General features: G+C 43.3%; 1 protein-coding gene across 3 annotated transcripts in view; it reads right to left on the reverse strand.

The window, feature by feature from the left end:
- The window catches only part of LOC117153925 (uncharacterized), a 125,352-nt gene that overhangs the window by 58,805 nt on the left and 46,190 nt on the right, over positions 1 to 20,357 (reverse strand). For all 3 annotated transcript variants that reach the window (XM_033328453.2, XM_033328446.2, XM_033328462.2), the window contains one exon: positions 495 to 713. In XM_033328453.2, coding sequence (XP_033184344.1) covers positions 495 to 713 — 219 coding nt within the window. The remainder of the gene's footprint in view (positions 1 to 494; positions 714 to 20,357) is intronic.

A 20,357-nucleotide genomic window follows, 5' to 3' on the forward strand; every position in this document is an offset into this window, starting at 1 on the left:
AAGCCGCTGACCCTCCGGTTTTTCGGAGTGCTGCCACCGTTCTCCATCGGAGTGATTCTTTCTTCTGTGGATCGCGTCGGGATCGATCTTATCGCGTATTTGCAAGCATAAGTTATGTGGATTTGTCCGATCGTTTTACCTAGCACTTAACTGCCTTCTGTTGGTATCTATTCATAGTAAAATTTGTATCTGGATATAGTCACGATATTTACGTAGACGCGTAAATGTTTTTCTTTCGTCAGAGACATCCTTGTTTTAAATAATAATAATAATTACTTTAATATATCATTCGCTGTTTTGTTTTACTTTTTAAATCTTAAAATTTCCGCGGAAATTTCAACGTACAACTCTTTAAAGAATGAAATTCCCGGGTGGTTCTATGATATTTTTACGAGAAGATAAAACTATTGATAAAAGAAATATAGTTAACCCACATTAGTACCGAGGCGTGGGGAGCCGACAAATTTTTGCAGAAACTTAGAATTTTCACTTACCAGGAGAAATACCGAGTTTCACGTGCAGACTGCTGGGACTTCTGTGATCGGGAGTGGTTACGGGGGCGGCAATAGGTGGTGACAGGTGGGGGTGTGCCGGTGCTCCGCCACCTGTCGTTGTCGTAGTAGTCGTGGTGGTACAAGGATTTAAGGGTGAGGTCCTCTTGAAAGACTGTTCGGTCCGCCACGCGACCTCGTTATCGCCTATCCAAACTTTACCTGCGAAAGACACACAAAAATTAGCATTAATTTGCTGTCTTAAATATCTCAAACTTTATTCAGTCCCTAACGAAATTGTTTGTCCCTTCGATATTGCTAAATGCGATCGTTACGTCTGGCTATATTAATATACACACTGGTACATATAATGAGTCGAATAACGATTTACGTGTTTGTTAATTCAAGGCAACAACCGCTCGGAAATTATTCTTACAGACAAGTAATACTATCGAGCATCGGGATCAAATTGCAAAAGAAATTTCCCCTCTCGCTGTATTAATATAACGCTGGGGCCTTTGTGTCTGCGCAGAAAATGGCTTCTCCCCCTTCAAGAGTCCACGTAATTAGCAACCCTCCGAATCCCCTATTCCTGCCAGTTTTCCCGGCTTTCCCTCGTTTCCCTTAATTTCTGGGAACAATCCCGGGCTCTGGATGTTGTTCCAGTCTGCAGTGTCTAATTACACCCCGGACATATAACGCTTTCAACATGGACAGTTCTCGCTACGAGATATATCGTATTCTCTGAAATTCCAAATTTTCTACTATGCATCCGTTACACGCTTTTTCATTAACACTTCATGTTTGTTTGCACGAAACTTTCACGAGTCGATTGCATTACTTTTTGACATCGGCGAAGTTCTTTTCGTTTATGAATGCACTCTCACTCGTAGGTTATACTCTGTCATATTCAACTATATTCATGGAACAATGTCTATTCAAATGATAAATAAATCAAAATACATAAAACAAAGATATTCAGCTACAGATATTTGTACTCCGAAACGTAGGATAAAATCGAGAATTCATTTTCTATCCCCTGAAAAGAATCTAAGAATCCAAATATTATCGAGATAGTTAGGATTTCCTAGCTATAACATACGTGACGAAAGCTGCACGCAAATATAATCCCGCATGCGTGAGACGTGAGTCAGCCCCTTATTTGCTTGATGAATGATTTAGCCTCGATCCGTCTCTCTCCATCGCATCGGTATCTCGCGCCCCTACTCGCTAACGAGGGCGAGAAAGCGAACTTCCCGTGTATTGGTAAATGAGAAAAAGAGATAGAGAAGAAAGGAAGAGAAGAGAGTAGAAACCGAGGTCCATCGTGGCGATTCGAACGACGGAGGGTGGTCGGGACGGCGAGCATTCGCGGAAAGTACTGTGGGAGACACGGAGGAGAGGAAAGAAAGTGTAGCTGGCGCTAACTAAGGGCGTCGGCTAATCAATATCATCAGAGAATGGCCGCTGACCTCGCGCCGACCAGTGGACGCTCCATTCTTCCTCAATTCTTATGCCAACTTCCACGCGAGAAAGGATTGGGATGAATCGAACTTTTCCACTGTTCGACGATCCGTAACGATTTCTCGTGGATTTTCATCGTGTATCGATTTACGTGAATTAGCATGGTGAATACGTTTGCACGTAGAATGGTGCCAGGAAAATAGTGAACAGGCAACAAGCAATACGAAGATAATTATTTAGGATCGATCGGTGTAACCTCGAGCTATATTCATTTTATAATTAATGGTATTAGTAATAATATCGGTAATTGGACGCTCCTTTTTTCTCTGGAACTCCTCGGCGAACGGATGAAAGTATCGAATATTACGCGTAGGCATTCCTTTCTAAATAATATATTATTTTAATTACGGGGCGCGTCGTGAGTTGCACAATAATTGATCGGCTCCGATAATTATCACGTTCCTCCGTGAATCGAAAAAGTCTGATCGCTCGTGAAACATTAGCATAGATTTTCATTAATATATCGTCGGTACTTTAATAACGATTAATTTCGATTGTAATTCCGATGGATGTGAAACTTTCACACGTATACGTATACATATTTACACGTTTAGATATTAGTGTATCGAGTGTGTATTATTTATAGGAGGGTTTGTTGGCTAGTGGCATGTCTCGAGGCTACGATTCGAACTATGGCATGCAACGACGGTTCCTTTAATCTCGTGGTGTTTGCATGCTCCCCTCCAGCATACGGAGACGAACGGAACCACCCCTCGAGGGCGGCGAAACAAACTTTCGCGTGCGCGCCCTGGAAAATTCAATTACGTTTCTATTCGCGAGAATCGCGCCTCGGTACCTCATGGATCGACTTCACCGTCTTTCTTCATTTTCTAGAAAATCTTACCTATTGTTAATTACTGTACGTAAACGCGCAAGCAGCTTTTAGAAGTATATAGAATTAGTATTACATTTATTATCGACTAAAACACGTTATATTAATTTTAAAAAGCCTCAATTATCGTCGAATTTTATTATTTGCGCGGAAAGTGAACGTATAAACAAAGATCAAACACGAGCTATTACTCGGCAGAGTGAAAGCGTTTCTCGTATGAAGAATTTTATTCGCATCAATTAACGAACGTCATGTTCATTTATCACAATAAAGAACTATCCGAAACACTAAACTCTACTTTATATATCCTCAAAATAGACTCTGAAAATCTCAGCGAGCCATGAGCAGTGCGCATAAACAGAGCCATCTATTTGGCGATCGGTGATATCCCGTAGCCTGCAGGGTGGTTTCACCCTCTAAATTCCCCTCGTTCATTCGTCCAGCAGGCGCGAACTCCATTCACGGGTTTATCACTGTCCAGATAACAACGATTTACCTATGGACTCGTACGAATGTCGAGGGTCCAACAGGAACAGGAAGAAACGAGAGATCGAAGAAGAGGAGGAATAGACGAGGAGGGGTGAGAGACGGTCAGCCACCTTGCATTCAGAAGTATTTCACTTTAACGGCCCTCCGGGGGATTGGCTGACCCTGCTCGAAGACCCTTCACCGTTTCAGCATAATGGACCTCTACATTACTTATTCGTCCTGGCCAATGTCCTGCCAGAAGCGACCGCTACTCGTTTCCACCTCCTTCCATTTCCGTGTACGATTAATCGCCAACTGGATCCACGTTCTTCCTGTCCTCGCCATCTTGCGTGGACAATGGGTAAAAGGGTGATAAGAAAAGAAGAATGTAATTAGAAAATTTATGAAGCTGGTAGCAACACATTTTGATTCCAAAATTGAAGGAACTATGCGCTGATATTCTCGTATGTTCACTAACTTTTGAAGATGTAAGAAAATGTATACGTAAGATTGGAAAATAGATGCGAGGTTTTACAGAATCATTTATACAAAATCATATTTTTACGGCCGAAGATAAAGAAATGTAATCTAAGCGAAAATGTGCATCTGCTTTGAGTAATTTGTATACTTTCGTAATTATATATGCAAATTTTTCATAAATTCGTTAAAAACCGATACGATTATGGGTAATTCGGTGTTCGGTCCAACGATACCATTTTATTACGACGTGTCGAGATTATACTAAATAACTCACTATTTTTTTCTACTATTCCATATTACAAAGACTAATCCAATCCACGGGGAACAATCCTTGCGTGCAGAGCAATCCAGTACGACCGCCCCCTCCCCCCAAATTATCTCCGGAATGCCTCAACACAATCATCGATGCCATACGTAAAACCTACAGACGAGACTGAAATTCCTTTAAAAATCATCTGTACCCTTTCTGTTAAACCAATCTCGATTCCATTCGTTCTTCGTTGAATTCCTCGCGTAGCGGGGATCCGGACTTCCGGTTCGCAGGGTCCTGTGCGACATTAGCGGCGTCACGTAGCGCGCAATTTCACTGAACGCATCTCGGAATCGTGCAGGTGGACGTGAAATTTCGTCGATCGAACGAAACGTCGCGGGGCGAGGCCCTCGGGCAATCTGGTTTGCCGCGGTACTCGAAAGAATTGAAAATTCCTGCTCGTCCAAGGGTTGAAGAGGTCGGCCAACGGGGATGCAGGAGAAAAGGGAAGTCCGGAAGGGGCCAGAGGGGGTGGCAGCGGACGCGGATAAAGCGTTCGATATAAGATTAATAGCGGAGGCCGCTGGCCGAGCCTGTGCACGTCGACGAAGAGGGTGGCCCGCCTATATAGACGACGGTGATTCCTCTTTGAAGGTGGAATCGTGGGCAGTGACCAAATTGAATCCTGCTTAGGACAGGAGCTGCGACGGAGGACTCAGCCCTCGGGCACTTTCTCCAATAAATAAATTGCTCCACGTTGCGGTCGATTCGCGCTCGCGTGGAACCTGAATTAAAATCGCACCGCGCCGCGTGGATCACGATGACTGGATTCCTTTGTGCATGCTTCGTATGGGAATAAACTAGGCTTATTTTGGGTCGGGCAGATACTTTAATCAAACTAAACGATTTGTCTTGTAATTGGTCAAATTCGACGGTAAACAATTTTCGAGCGATGATCGATAATCGGTCGATCGATCTGCGTTCGAGTCTAGTGACAATTATCTGGCTGTCGAAGTGTACCGAAATACAATGTACTATTTATGACACGGTACTGTAGATAAAAGACTGAAACTTTTGCATATTATCTTAACTCGATGGAGATATAGTAAATACGATTCTATGGAATTAATTAAATCGAGATATTCATCGATTAATTCCGTCGGTGTTTGCAATTTCTTAGATAGAGTACAAAGTTCCAACTTTTCTTAATACCAAATTGTAATACAAAACAATAAAAATCACGTGTATGATTGGTGGTCTAGCCGACCAGCGACGTGACTCTGTAAATACAGCTGTGTTTCTTGTTCATCGTCCATGTCATGATTACAGGCAAATTGGACGTGTGAAAAGATTGCTTCGTATATCGCGCGATAATCAAATTTCTCCACCTGTCGTCGTCTCCGTCGATAAGCAGCATCGGCCACGTGCCGGACTAAAACCCCGATAAAGGGGTCACTAAGGTGCTGTAGAAGCATCAGGGAAGATAACGAACGAGTATCTACGTGGAAACTTCGCGACGCACGCGTCTTGGAATCCTTTCTCGATGCACGTGTGAACGACCTTTAATCGGTCGATGCTTTTTCTTCGTAGGGTCTCGGCTAAGAACCAACAAGGCTGTTGTCGTCCCCAAAACGCAAACGATATCTCGAATCGTCGATTGTTCGTTCTTTCGTAATTTCAATAATGGAGACACGCAGCATTCCGAACGATCAAAGATAAACGCGTCGGTCGATCGCGTCACGTACGCACGTTCGAGACGCGCAATCGCGATCGAAATCGTCGCGCCGTTCGCCGTACGTGGTATGAAAATTTTAACTAGAAAATAAGAAACAAGGCTGAAGAAGCAACGTTGCGTTGAACTGTTATCATTATCTCTAGAGTATCGGATTTCGCAAGGCAGTCAAAATATCTCGAGATATCGTACACGCGTTTATCGCGTTAATTGTTTCTTTATTCAAACGAAATTACCGAACGAAGCAGTAGGAAGAAGATGGATCGTCGATGAGACGGTGCTCTGGAGGAGGAACGGATTGGATAGAACGAGGAAGATCGTAATAGCGATGGTAACCGAGGCGACGAGGGGATTTAACTTTTCCCTTTTTATCGATAACGATGTAAGCTAATTGCATCGAGGTAATTAAATTACTTCGAGAGATTCATTAGGATAACGCATTATAGTGGAAAATTTATGCTGTTTACTCTGGAACTAATAACGTGGCTTTATCTAGAAAAAGTATCCGATTATCAAGCGTTACAACTTACGTCAGATAATGATACTAATACGCGCGCGCCGCTTTTACAGGTTTATTAGAAAACGTAAAGAATAAAAAAGGACGCACGAGCGAGCGAAAATATGCTCGATATTTTACTATCGACATCGCGACGATACTTATATTTCAAAATAGCGACCGATAATATTTCGATTACGATCGAAGCTACGATCGTTCCGACATACGGCGTCAATCTCCATATCGAACGAAATTCTCTTCGTAATACATGCCTGTCGACTATTCCAAATAAAACTATGATACGGAAATCGTATTAGCTCGAATTAATTCTTCCACGTCATCTCCATATCGTGCAAAGATGCCGTGTCCCCTTCTCCGCCGAAGAATGCGAAAAAGGGAGCTCATTTCGGCCGCAGGAGAAAGACAAAGGATCGGCATTCATCGCCAGAGAACGGTTTCCCTATTTCTTGCTGGTTGCCCTTGTCAGACCGGCGATCGATAAAGCCAACCCCCTCTCGCCACTTCTAGCTACCTTAACGCTCGTCCACCCCTTATGTACACTTTTCCGTGCGTCCACGAAAACGCTTTGAGCCTCGAAACGCACTTTCCTTCTTTGTCCATAACCTGCCTTCTACGTTCGCCGCGGTCTCCTCCGCGATTCCATGGTGCAACTCGTCGAACGATCGAGTCTCCTCGGCGTAGAAGAATTTGCAAGGCTGATATTGTCTAACGAGCCGCTCGAATTCCTTCCTATTCGTGGAATGGAATGGAATCGCGCGAAACGAATAGGAATTATTCGAATATTTCAATAATTCAACAGCGTAATCGGTGTGTTCGTACGAGGATCGCCATTATGTAAATACAGGCTACCTGAGCGTCGACCAATAAAAAACGTGAATAATAAAGAGACGGGCCGATCGGTGGGGGTAGGCCAGAGGGGATCAAACAGAGAAGCAAGGGTTGTGAGCGCAAGCGCGAAACCGCCCTCCGCGGACGGACTGTCGAGATACCACCCTTCGACATAACTCCTTTCGATCGACACCTAGCCAATCTGCATGAAACCTGCGGCTCCTCGACGCCATTTTGCCTCCGCTTTAAAACGAAAGGGGAGGTACCTCGCGCAACCCCTTCTCGATTTCTCCCCTTCGGTATATCAACTAGAACACTCAACGTGGTAAAAGTAACGATTTCAAACTCTCTGCTAACCGTAGATACATTGCAGAATCGAGTGTTGAGGTTAGGACGACAACGTTACCCGCTGTGTCTAGCTCTCCAGCGGACGATGCAGGGGATACGTTCGATTCTCTTGTGAGTACAGCTGAATGTTTATGCCTGCGGCTGGTGGTCGACGTACCGTGTCGAGCATCCCTATCGAGGTTCGAATGTTACCAATACCAAAGTGGAGAAGTACGATTTCAGAGAACTAGCATACGCCCCTTTTGTGTTTATAGACAGAGAAGAAGATAATCAGTGAAGAAGATATACTAATTTAATATCACGCAGGAAATAGGAATTTCAAGATTAATTTCTTGTGATCACACTGGAAGAGAGTAAACGATCGTGATGAAGGAAACTGTGAAGGACAGGGTTCAAACAGGAGCAAACATTTTCCATTAAGATCAAAGATACTCCACCGAACCAGGATACACTCGAGACCAAAATCCACGCTGGTAATACCAGCGTCGCAACATCAAAGGGGTGTAAAACGAGGGAAGGGATGGTGACGAGAAAGAGGAAGAGGGGAGAGGGAGAGAGAGAGAGAGAGAGAGAGAAAAGGGAGCCGATTTTAAAATCACAATGGCAGACACACGTCCACGACGTATGAACCATCCGCCCTTCCTCGTCCCAAAAAGCCGGCTGGGTCCGTCTGTTCGTTCCCTGTCGAAGCATCTGCGTCTATTCCGGGTCTAAACGCTTCTTCCTACGTACCAACGCACACAACTATATAGATTTGGTGTACGTGAGGCGTCGCACAAATAGGCGAACGCGTACGAAAAGGTGCGTGGCACGGACCTAGCACGCGTTTCGAAGGATTCTGCAGGAATACAATCACTGCCGGCACCTCGCGATCTAGGGAGGGGATAGAAGGGAAGACACCCCTTCCTCAAACATTTTAAACTTTTTTTTTTCCAGCTCCTTCCCCCTGTTACGAGGCTACGCTAACGATGCACGACTTTCAGTCGAAAAGGGTCGCAATGGGGTGGCCCTGCCGCTCTGTCTGCCGCTACGCGATTTTCTATTTTTTATTCGATCCTCCCTTATGGACAGATTCGTGAATTTCCGAAATTGACTTCTGTTTGGTTTGGCGAAAAAAAAGGTAAGATAATCTAAGTATCGTAACGAATGCTATACTTTATATATCTCGTTTACTTTTGTGTATTTTTGCAATTTTAAATTTTCTACAAATATATAGACATCCAAACTACGGTTATAATAGGAAAAAGCCCCATTACAATGCAGTTTTGAATTGACATACTGAAAGTATACCAAAACTGCTCTTTCTATGTCCACGTACACCAAATGTTGTGCATTGGCCTCAGAAACTTTCGATTTCTATTCACGATAATATTCGCAGATGCTACGACTAGCGTGGATAACCAAGAAACACACGCTCCTCGACAAAATTCTCCTCGCTACGTATCGCTACTCTATCAAGAATATCAACATCATGCAACCGCAAAACCGCAAAAAAATCGTTCTACCATCGCGCATTCCATCGTCTCCGTGCTTGCCTCGTTTCACGGCAAGAGGACGCATAATCGAGTTTCTAGAAAATCGCGGCCGTTTAGCGATCCGCTAATTAATTGGCATTCACGAGCCAGAGGATGCTCCCACACGATGGCGTAGGAAATAGTGTTGCAAGTAAAAGGAAGAGAGACGATATACTACCGTTCAATTATGATAATTCCCGCGTGGCGGGCCGGTCGATTTACATTCACCGCGAAACTCAGGAACTCATACGCGCGTTTTATATCGGCACCGTTCCGCGAACGCGAGCAGACTGCGGCGACGATGATCGAATTCGCGATGCATTTATGCGAGTTCCACGGCGCGGATGCACGTGGGAACTGACGATAAGGCGGGCGGCGAACGGCTTATTAAATTTCTGCTGGCTTCCTCGGCCAATCGCCGGCGATCATCTCGTACCTCCCAGTTTCTCTTTTTCACTTACTACATAATTAATCTACCGCGGTGGTCGCGCGCACACCTCGCACTTCGTTATTTTTCCGTCGACGTTTATCCCGCGCTCTTATTCGTCTCGCGAGCAGACCTATTCATCAACCTCGTCCAGCTACGTGTTCGATCGTTCTCACGGTGTCGATGATCGCGTGGGTGCTGTCGGATATGAATTCCTTTGGTTCTGGACCAAATCATTTGATTCAGGTTAAGTGTTTGTGGATGCGTCATAGATATTTAGCATAGACGAAAGCCTACATAGGATGTTGATTATTAAATGCTAATTTTATATTGATAAGCGTAAATATTGCTAGCATTGATTGTTGCAATCATCGAACTTCCGAAAGAAAATTCACCGTTACGCGATATGCAAAAATGTGTACAATATTCAGAGTAAATTATTCATTAGAGTGAAACTCGCGAACGTACGAATTTACATACGTATTGGCAATCTAATCACAGTAGAAATTCGTGCGAGTTTCTGCGTTACTATCTCCACGTATTTCACGTATCTACATATCTACGTATATTATAAAAAAAAGTCTCGAACGATATATCCAAATCGATAAACCAATCACGTACTACAACAACTTTAAACAGAATGCAGGAATTAAAATCGCGCGAAAGATTGCGATTATTAATAGAATTTACAGAAATTAAAATTCCCTGGAATCGTAAGAGCAATTTTCCACGGCACACTGATCACCCTTCGATCGCCAAGATATCGGTGAAAAAATAATACGTAATATCTCGCGTGGCTCGTCACGGGAATGGTCGGGCGTGCAATTATACGCAAACTTTGACGGGCGCTGCTCGCAATGATTATATGTCTTTATTTAGATTAATCACCGGTCCCCTGCGCGATGCAGCTGTGCATAACAGCGACGCTCCTTAAAGGATGAATTAAACCATCAACGAACGAGGGACCAGGTTAGACAAGCATTACGCCGCTGCTTGGCTCGTCCACGGATCCGTGAATAAGAAACGAGAAAGGGACTGAAACGTGGCAGAAAATCATTTCCTATTCAGCCACCCGATGCTTTTCTAGCCTTTTACTTTCTGCACGTAAACGTTGCTATCGCATCTTATTTCATCGGGTACCTTCACGCCATGGGTTAATTAAAACGTTATTATTCGTTGCTATTTTCGCATAGCGTTTCGCTTTTCATACGGCTCTGTCTTCCTCGTTGGAAACCAACGAACACGAGAACTAGGGAAACTCGAAATGGTATTCACATTCAAATTGCAAAGGAGTTAATAACCTTGTTATAGTCGTGTAGTTGAACGAGAACGTCATGGACAATGGCGATTCCCATATCGTTGAACGACACGATGAAAGGGATACGGAAGATTTACAATCATTGGAATAAATCACGAAGACAATGAGACAAGAATAATGTTCCGGGAATACGTTGAATAATATGTCGCTTCTCCACTTCGATTTCTGCCGGTCAGCGTGTCATCGAGTAGAGCGATTCGTTGATAGTATTTGTGGTAGTAGTTTAATACTTGATTAATCCTCTTTGACACAGTTATTAAACAATTTCTTAAGTTCAAGGAGTATATGAAAGAACTCCTATTAATATAACTTGTTCCAACGTTACGCTCAAATCTATTTTACAACGTTAGTAATCCTTCAGCTTGTTGAAACGGTGAGATTAGAACGTAAAAGTTCAAAGACCCTGTCCGGGTTAAACTTTATTCCTTTGTTCGAAGACAGGTTTGTCAAACCATATCCAACCATAGATATTTAACGCACATAATTCAAACCTCAAACGATCGATACGAATCGACGTGTGGAGTTCAACGTGATCCGGTGTTCAGAAGTCGCAGCTACTCGATATAACCGGCAGGCCAGATGGAGCACATACGAATGAAAAGGGGCAAGAACTGGAGAAAGAAGAGGAAGAAGAAGCGGTAGAAGAAGGGGAGAAATAAGACGCGGGTACAAGGAATAAAAGAGAAGAAAAAAGCAGAAAGAAACGAACAGATCCTTAAAGCAAACTGCCCGCCTCGAAGCTTGGTTCAGCTGGGCCTGGAGGGGTGAATTCGTCGCCCGATAACCCGATTGGCTGGCATCGCCGCCAATGCAACCGCGCTGTCCGCGAATGCAATCGGCTGATGCAGTTCTGCGTGGATGCGTGGACGAGTGCGTGCACCGGCTCCTGGTGCATGCGTAATGTATCTCGCGTTCGTGCTACTGCTCGTACAAACTTTGATCCGTGAGTGACACGGAGCAAGGTTTGAGCAGGCAATATTCGAACAGTCGAAACACGAAGAAATCTATCCGGAAAAAAATCACTGTCGTGGGAGAAATTTCGATAAGTGAGTATTCAGAGGCGTGATTTTGCATGAAACTGTAGAGAGAATTAAAGTAAGAGGAAAGTTTGGGTAGGAAAAATTACATTCGTCGCTGATACAGAGAAATTACGATCTATACGAAGAAACTTCGACCAGTGATCATTTAGAATCATGAATCCGTACGAAATTACTATCTGTTTAAGCCGATTTTGATTCGTAGAGATAGAAACGCTGGAATCCACGCGAAATAAAAATTATAATCGTTAGATGCGAGATGGGCCAGAAGTTATTTTCCACTTTGAAGAGGTTCGATTCCTAGGCGTACGATAAATGTGAATTTTCACCAGATCTCTAACATAAAATTCACACGATTGATAGATTGTTTAGGGCGTGTCTACGAGCAGAGGAAAATTCAACGTACAGTCGCGATTAGTCCAGTTACTCGTTCGAACGGACAAACGAGTCTATCCAGAGCGTAGGTGCACCCAGGGATTTGCGCTCGGGCGCACGAACGTGAGTAGAGACGCTGGTGTTCGCGTGTGTGCGAGAAACCCCGTAGGACAGGGACAAAAACTAGTAGGTCCGCGGACCGGTCGCCCGTATTGCCATTGCGGGCTGCTTCTCTGCCGACGCGACTCCTCTTGATCGTTCTGTTGCGCTTCTGCAACGACGGAAGAGGGGGAGGTAATGCCGGACGATCGAGGGAGGACTTTTCTCACGGAGCGACGGAGAGAAAGAAGAAGCTGCCTCTGGAACGACAAGCGGACGCCGCTCCACGGAATCGTTCCTCCGATCGTGAGTATGCCTCGCATCGTTTCGGCCTTCTCTTCGACTGGCAACGCGTCTTTCGTTTCGTTCTTCTCGAATCGATCGACCGCTACTTACACTTTGTCCGGTTCTATAGAAAATCGAATTAAGCTGGAAATTTGCATCGAGTCTTTCTCTCCGATTTACTTTCTTTATGCTTCTATTTGTACTTCTGCTTATATTCTGTATAGTTTTTATGGAAATCTGAATCGTCCTGAAAATTCTCATTGCTTCTGGTCGTTTCGTTTCTATTTCGTTTCGATAGATTTTTGTTCTTCGGATCAGCGTGAAGATGATTTCGTTCGAGGTCTGTTGAGGTAACGATTGTACAAATTGCGATATTTTAAATTCGAGTGAATACAGGTGTTGCTTGCGTGCTTCGTTAGATACGAATGAATGTATCGCATTAAAATAATGATGAGTAGAGGACCGACGAATAGAGCAAACTTCAACAATGAAACCGAGCTCGCTAGGATTTGCTTCACACCGTTAATTACCATCGAGCAGCAGAAATTTTCGACACGCGATCTTTTTGTCGTCCTGCACGAAGGTAATTGGCGTGACGACGCGTTATGTCACGAAAAATAAATAAACGCTTGCCAGATTTCCCCTTGCATCTAGCCTTGCTTCATAATCAACGTGAAACTTATCTACGTTCGTCGTAAAGGCTCCTAACTCATAAAGATTGAAACAACGTCGAGGTTACAACTTAACTCGTTCCAACGTGAAACACCTAACTTGTCGGAACGATCTAACGTCTTATCAGGCATTCCTTCGTCGGTATCTTTGATAAAGCGGTTCCTACTCGACCCAGAAAACGGTTCGTTTAACGCCGTTCCCGAAATACCATCGAGCACCTGAAGTTGAATTCTGAAGAGGTGTTCGGCGTAATTTGTAATCTATGTATCGGCTCTTACAATGGACGATACGATAAACTGGTTGTACGTGTGCGTTTGAAAACGATAACGGTGCGTCGAGGGCGCACCTCCGTTTTACATGTTTTAACAGTCAATAAGATTATCTGAGGTGAGTAATGTCGAATAAATCAAACAGCGAAGCGCGGGTAAACTTCTCGCGTATCGATAACCTCGACGAACGAGCCGTAGACGTGGAAAACGCGCGCTGCCTTCATAACCTGGCCCGATTGCTGTTTGCTCTGCTTTCGAAACGACGGTTATTATACTAGAGGTAAGTAGGAATCGAATCTTCCAGCGACTGCAGCACAGTTTCAGAAGAGAATATGACTTGAAAGAATAAAGAATTTATATCTCTGATTTTGTTAGAATTATATATAAGCGCGTAGTTCTGTTCCTTATATGAACTTGTATGACTCATATATGAAAGCTTTGAAATTTGTATTTCTGCATTCGAGTTCTTTTATTTAAATGTTTTCTAATTTAAAAGTTTCAACTGTAAACGTTCAAATACATAATAGATAGGAACGATTCGAAAGTATTAATTTCATTTTAATTCGAGATAGGGAATAAAGAGTGGAATTACAGACCAATTAAGCAAACGTCAATTAGTTTCGCCGTTGAGTTTTGTTCGTTAACTGAATTTCCTTGACGTATCTATAATTCCAACGTTCAATTCTAACTCGTTGATGGGTTTCGTAATCCCTTAATCGGTATACGATCGTTTAATAGCCTTATCTGACCGCGCTGATCGACGAATCCTCGAATTTCAATCGTATTACTAATTCCATCGTATACCGAGGCATCGCTGAAAACCGCGATCGGTTGATATCGATCGATTTTCCAACCGAGCCTCGCCCTCCCCTCCACCCGAATAGTTCGTCTCTTTGTCGCGATTCTTGATGCCAGATGAATATCGCGTCGCTTCCTTTTTTGCCTTCTATTCTTCACGCGTGGGTATACACCGACTAATCGAAGGGTGGTTTCACCGGTCGAAAGTTTTGTTCGCCGATCGCCACGCCGGAACAATGGGAACACGAGAAGAAGCATCTCTGGGGAGGTCGGCGGTTCCCACCTGACCAAAAATCGGATATTTCTTATTTCAACTTGCCAACAGTCTTTTGGAGATCCCCGCTTTATTTACGGTACTTTTCCTTGCTCCGTAGCAATTTATATTCGATGTTGGTTGTGTAATTCTTGTTTGTATTACGTCGGCGCATACCAAATGTCGTTTTTTAAAGCAAAGTTTCAAACACGACACTGTCGGAGAAACGACACTTCGTACGCATTATGAGTTTAACGAAGTAAATTTTAAATAATTTACATTTATTGGGATAAGAAACTTGTAGATCTTAACAACTTATACTTAGAAATATTGTAATTTGAGGAATAGAACGATCTTTTTACGATTTCTTTACGAATCGCTGGAACAATCTTGGCCCTAACCTGGAAACTTATACGTGTCAAATCAAATCAACCTTTTTCGGAAGATCTTTTTTTATTGTGATTTATTATTCCAACACATCGAAGCTTTATATGTAACCGTGTCCCCGAAGCATGAGAACGTTCGTTAGAAAGCAGAAGCTAGTGTCCGCTTTTAAATCGTGAACGATCCCCGTGCGTCGCTATCGTGCCCCCCGGGTTCGACGAAAACGCGTAAAAACTGTGTGAAAAAACGTTGGTTCGGGGTGAAATCCGATGCTGGTTTTTCCCCCTTAACGACTCGCTTTAAATCGCGTGAAACAGAAAGAGAAGGGAGGAGCTAGTCGTGGCGAAATGACGGGGTAGGCAGGTAAATTTTTTCCTGATTTCGGAAGATCATCTCGCGGGAACCCAGCGGAGGGATGAAATCAAAGGGGGACGTGGATGATGCATATCCTGCATATTCACCGAATTTTTCGGAAACTTAGGGTAGTCTTTTGAGTGAAAAAAAGAACGAGGACGAAAAAAGAGAAAAAAACGAAAAGTAAGGTAGAAGAAGCGATTCAGGGTAGAAAAAAGCTTTCCGGGGGAGGGGGTTGAATGCTAAGGAGGGTCGCAACGGGGTGAAACCGCCTGTTTTTTGAACGCAAATCCACCGCTTCTTAGAAATTCCCGATTTCTGGGTCATGGGAAGGTAGATGAATGGCATCGAGTTGTCCCGATCTTGGAAACTGATTTTTTTTTGCCCTTTTCATCGGATGATGGCCTCGACGATGCGCTTCCTTACGTATTTCTATTCGTACATCAGCCTTCTTCTATCGTTCGTTGTTAGTTCTATTTCTGCTCTTGAAGAGGAAAGGGTGCTGTGCATAAAGACTAACATAGAGTTATTTTTCGACGGAAATCGTTATTGGAAAGAAGAGGATACATTGAAGAAAGAGAGAACGTAAGTACGTATAAAATATGAAAGCACACATGGCAAGCCTATTTTTGTTGATCTCTTGATCAGATTCATAAAAATAGCTTCGCTGAAAATAAGTGACTAATCTATCTTATTCTATAAACAAATGAAATCTTATTCTATAAAGAACCAAGTGCAGAATTATTTTTGCAATCGAATGAAATTTAAAAATTTAAAAATTTTTAAATTTTAAAATGAAATTTTGCTTGCGCTCTTCGTATCTCTATTATATATTACTAGAGATACCAATCGTTTCAGAAAGCTGTTGAATTATTTACAAGTATTTAGATTCCCACCAAAGATATAAAACTTTCCTTCTAATAATTAACCGAATCCACTAACTATGGTCTACCGAGTAGTACCAGAGTCCACGGAAGTGCCATCTCCGATCGAGTTTCCGTACAACCGATCTGGCTACGTACGAGTCGGCGCTCTCAATCAGATATCGTAAACGATCATTTCCGAATGTAAATGAATCGCCCTTTTATCGAAACTCTTCCGAAGAAAGCAGAGAGAGGAAGAAACAGAAGAGAAATTCGAGATTTAGCTGAATTGAGAGTGCAACCGTGCGGTCCGCTTCATCCATGCTCATATTGAATCGTCATAAAGCGTTCGCGTGCATCAGACCGGGCCCATTGTCCTGTCATTCACTCGTCATCCCCCGACTACTTTTCCCTGTGCGTGTCTACACGTAGAAGGAAGAAAAATAAACCACCCCTAATTCACGTTTTCCTCCCTCACGATTACGTGAAACGCCGTGGTCCTAAGCCAGGATCAACGATCCGCCAGACTTTGCCTCTTCTCCGAGCAGGAGGATCGGAGGATCGTCTCTTTTCGATTTTATGAAACTGTTGCGTTCGTGGCACAAAGGGATTAAGACCGAAGGTGAATTCGAAATGGACGATCGTAATGTATCTTGCGAGGATCGTTTTACCCTTAGTTTTATAGCGGAAATATACAGAGTGCGGTGTTTATCGTTGATACGATGAAAGAAGGACAATGTTTTGCAATTCGATCACGCATGGCAATAATATGTCACGTAAATATATAATATAAGTACTCAACTTTTCAAATTCAATTTTTCCAGTTCAAACGTTCAAACTCGAACATTCACTTCGAATTAAGTAAAAAATAAACGGTTGAATTAGGAATAATTTAAGTAATACTTGATGCAGTCGTGAACATTAATAAATCACATAATTTGAAAGAGGACACGTCGGAAGAACATGGACAACGGAGATGAAAAACGATCGAACGCGGAATTGATAATGAGAGAACGTTCTCTGTAAACTGGAGATTCGGCGCAGCACGTGCCCGCGTCCAACGTGAATGTGACTTTTCAAAATTCAGCTAGGGTGAATTCGAAACGAACAATACCGCGTACTGTGCAGCTGTCCCATCATTACCAGCATCGTCACCATAACTCTTACGGTTCGACGAGATGTACATCGACAAGATTCGAAAATAAACCATCTGCAAGCAAATCTTCCGTTTCTAATCCAATCATCCGAATTAAATAAATTTAATTTCAAAAAAATGTTCTTCCCACTTCATTCCAATTTCCTATTCTCGAACAATTATTAATAAAATATATTTGATATTTCATCGATACTTAACTAATACTGTAACTAATCGACTCGAATCAATCTCTAGAAAAAAAAAAATTCGCGACTCGCCTCTAAAATTTGCGCTATGCAAACCTGAAAATATTCACAAGCATTTACCCTAACAACGAATGGAAGTTGGCATTTGCAAACGGGGCGAGTGAAACGCAAAGGAAGGCGACCTCGACTCCCTGGAAATCAATTCCAAGCCAATTTGCAGTGTCTTTGAGCGCCAGTCGTCGGGTGGCGCCTTAAAAGTGCGTAAATAAATAGATTTGGACGTGGTCGCGGCGCGGCACCGAGGGCGAGGCTGTGGAAACGAGACAATAAGCCCGGAGGGTCCTCTCGGCGAGAACTCAAAGAGTGCCCATGCTGCGACACTCGTCCGATAATCTAATAAAGGGGTTGCCTCCGCTTTCCACGTCCCCTCCACCAAGCGCTGTTCCGCCCCGCGCTCGCATTCTTCTTATTCCTTCGTCGTGCTTTTCCCGCACGCCCTTTCCTTCCGATGATTCGAAGGTAAATATTACCCCAGAAGATTTCGACCGGCGACGGAAAATGGGCAATTTCTGCTTCTTAAAGTTGGCCCCAAGGAACCGGAACGGGACTTCGGCATTTCTTGTAGTATCGTGGTTTTGCGTTATTTATTTGTGGCGCAATGTATTACGTATTCGATCCGAAGAATTTCTAATCGAAATTTTGACTTTTTCATCGTCGTGTATCATATCGGACTGAATCAAATAACGAAGGATGAATGAGGTGCCATCGTCGAAATGTCTCTTTCGGCTTACCATCCTATCGGCTATTGGCAGCGTTTCGAACGTGTTGCTCCCACTGCAGGAGTTATCAGACGACTGCAATACACTGTTCTTCCGTGCCAGCTCTTTTTGCTCTGTCACATCGGCGTTCAAAATCAACCACGATGTACGTACAATCGAATCTAGTTCTGCTTCCATTGCAATATTCCTCGACAATGCTCTAATTTCCTTGTAAACTTTTCTTCTCAATGACGCGGAATAGGGGATAGTTCGTCGTCGTTATGCAAGAAAGCTAGAGAACCCAAGAACTGTCAGGAACAGTCAAGTAGCCAATGATTAGCTTGACACAATGGAGAACTCAAATTTTCGATGATCGAGTTTATGATATTTCAATTGGTTCGATGGACCGAGGAAATTTTCGCAAGGTGCACGAAATGCTGGTGATCACGTACGTGGAAAGTGGATGAAAGAAAAAAAATACGACAAAGAGAGAAGGAGAGAGGAGGAGGTCTTTTAGAAACGGCGGCTATTTACGAGACTGAATGGAAGAAGGTCCTCGAGGGGGCAAGGCAGCCGCCACCCCTAATTCCGCCCCTGAACACCGTTATATCGACCAGCCAACTCCATTCGGCCATTCCGCATTTTAAAGGGAAAATTTCAGTTCGTTCGGGCCGACTTTCTCTCAGCAGATTATTCGACGAGCCCGCGGACAACAGCTCAGATGGAAAATAACGCGACCTTTTGCTCTTGGCAGCTTCTTCTCCCGATCCTTCTCTCCGTTCCTGTGGAAATTTTTATGCGGACTGGGGAACCTCGACTAGTCCCCTAATACCGTCCCAGCGACGGTATTTTTATATTAATATGAATAAGAAGATCACCTATTTACCTTTCTCCGATATGTTGTTAACTGCGGATATTTACGCAGATCCATACTTCTATGAATATAACTAAAAAAAGCGAGGATTCGCTTCACCGTGCACTTTCGCGCTTTTAGATTTCCCATAAACGCGTACAAATTCGCGATCTGACTATTAACATACTGTAAAAGACGAAACATCACCGCCCCGAAAACCGTGTTACGTTAGAAATAAGTTTTGTAACAAGAAACGAATAAAACGATCTTCCTTTGACTCATCTATCACATTCTATCATTATCGCTTCCAAGACAAAGGAAAAAAAAAATTCTATCAGGCGATTCCGAGGAAATCTCGAGGCGGAGAAATCTATGGAACTCGCATACGGGGCGGTTGACGATCGAAGAAACGAAGAAAAAAGAGAAGGGACTAAACAAACGAGTGCTGTTCATCAGGCAACGAATTCCGAGGTTGTTTGCTCGCGCCGAGGGCCGAGGTTCGTGCACCGGCGCGGCGCGCGGGTGGGATGCGTGGCCGAGAGAGGAAAAATGAATTCGACGAAGGGAGAAAGTAACTGCCAAAGGTCCCGCACGTGACGTCCTTTCCGGCCTCGTCATGCGTCCTCCTCCTCTTTCCGGTACTGCCTCTGCCCGATGTTTGTTTTAGTTATTTTATCACACGCCCGAGAAATCGGGACACCTCGCAAACTTCCGTCCGTTTCGTCTCGAGGAACGAATAGTTCTGTTATGAGATTCGTAACGACAATGTCGCCCGACCATTTCAGGTAAACGAATTTGCATAAGAGGGACGATATCGATCGTCGCCAGCCGAGAATATGACGTACGTTACAGCTCGAACGTGTATTCGTATATTTCATTTTCACGCTAATTTTGAAATTTTAGTGATATTAACACTGCGATTTTAAGTTAAGTAACTTTATTTCAAAGCCATCTCTATTATTTATGCATATTTGAATGAAGTTGCTTTTGCAACAAATTACAACGTTACATGTATATTATAATTGTAATAATTTTCCAATTTTCGAATAATTTTTTATTTGTAAAATTTATTCGCAAATATTTCCACTAATGATATTGATCGATTCGTGTGTAGGGGGAGGGGCGGCATTTTAAATTTCGTATCGACGTACGGAGGTATTTTAATAAAAATTTTCATGACTGATAGAGTAAGCATTGAAATAAACTTTCACCGATGCTATTTAGCATGTGGCACACCTGACGAGTCATTAATTTAATTAATTTATGATCGATACGCCGCATATCACG

The sequence above is a fragment of the Bombus vancouverensis genome, chromosome 8, assembly GCF_051014615.1.
Source record: "Bombus vancouverensis nearcticus chromosome 8, iyBomVanc1_principal, whole genome shotgun sequence".
In the NCBI taxonomy this organism is placed as follows: domain Eukaryota; kingdom Metazoa; phylum Arthropoda; class Insecta; order Hymenoptera; family Apidae; genus Bombus; species Bombus vancouverensis.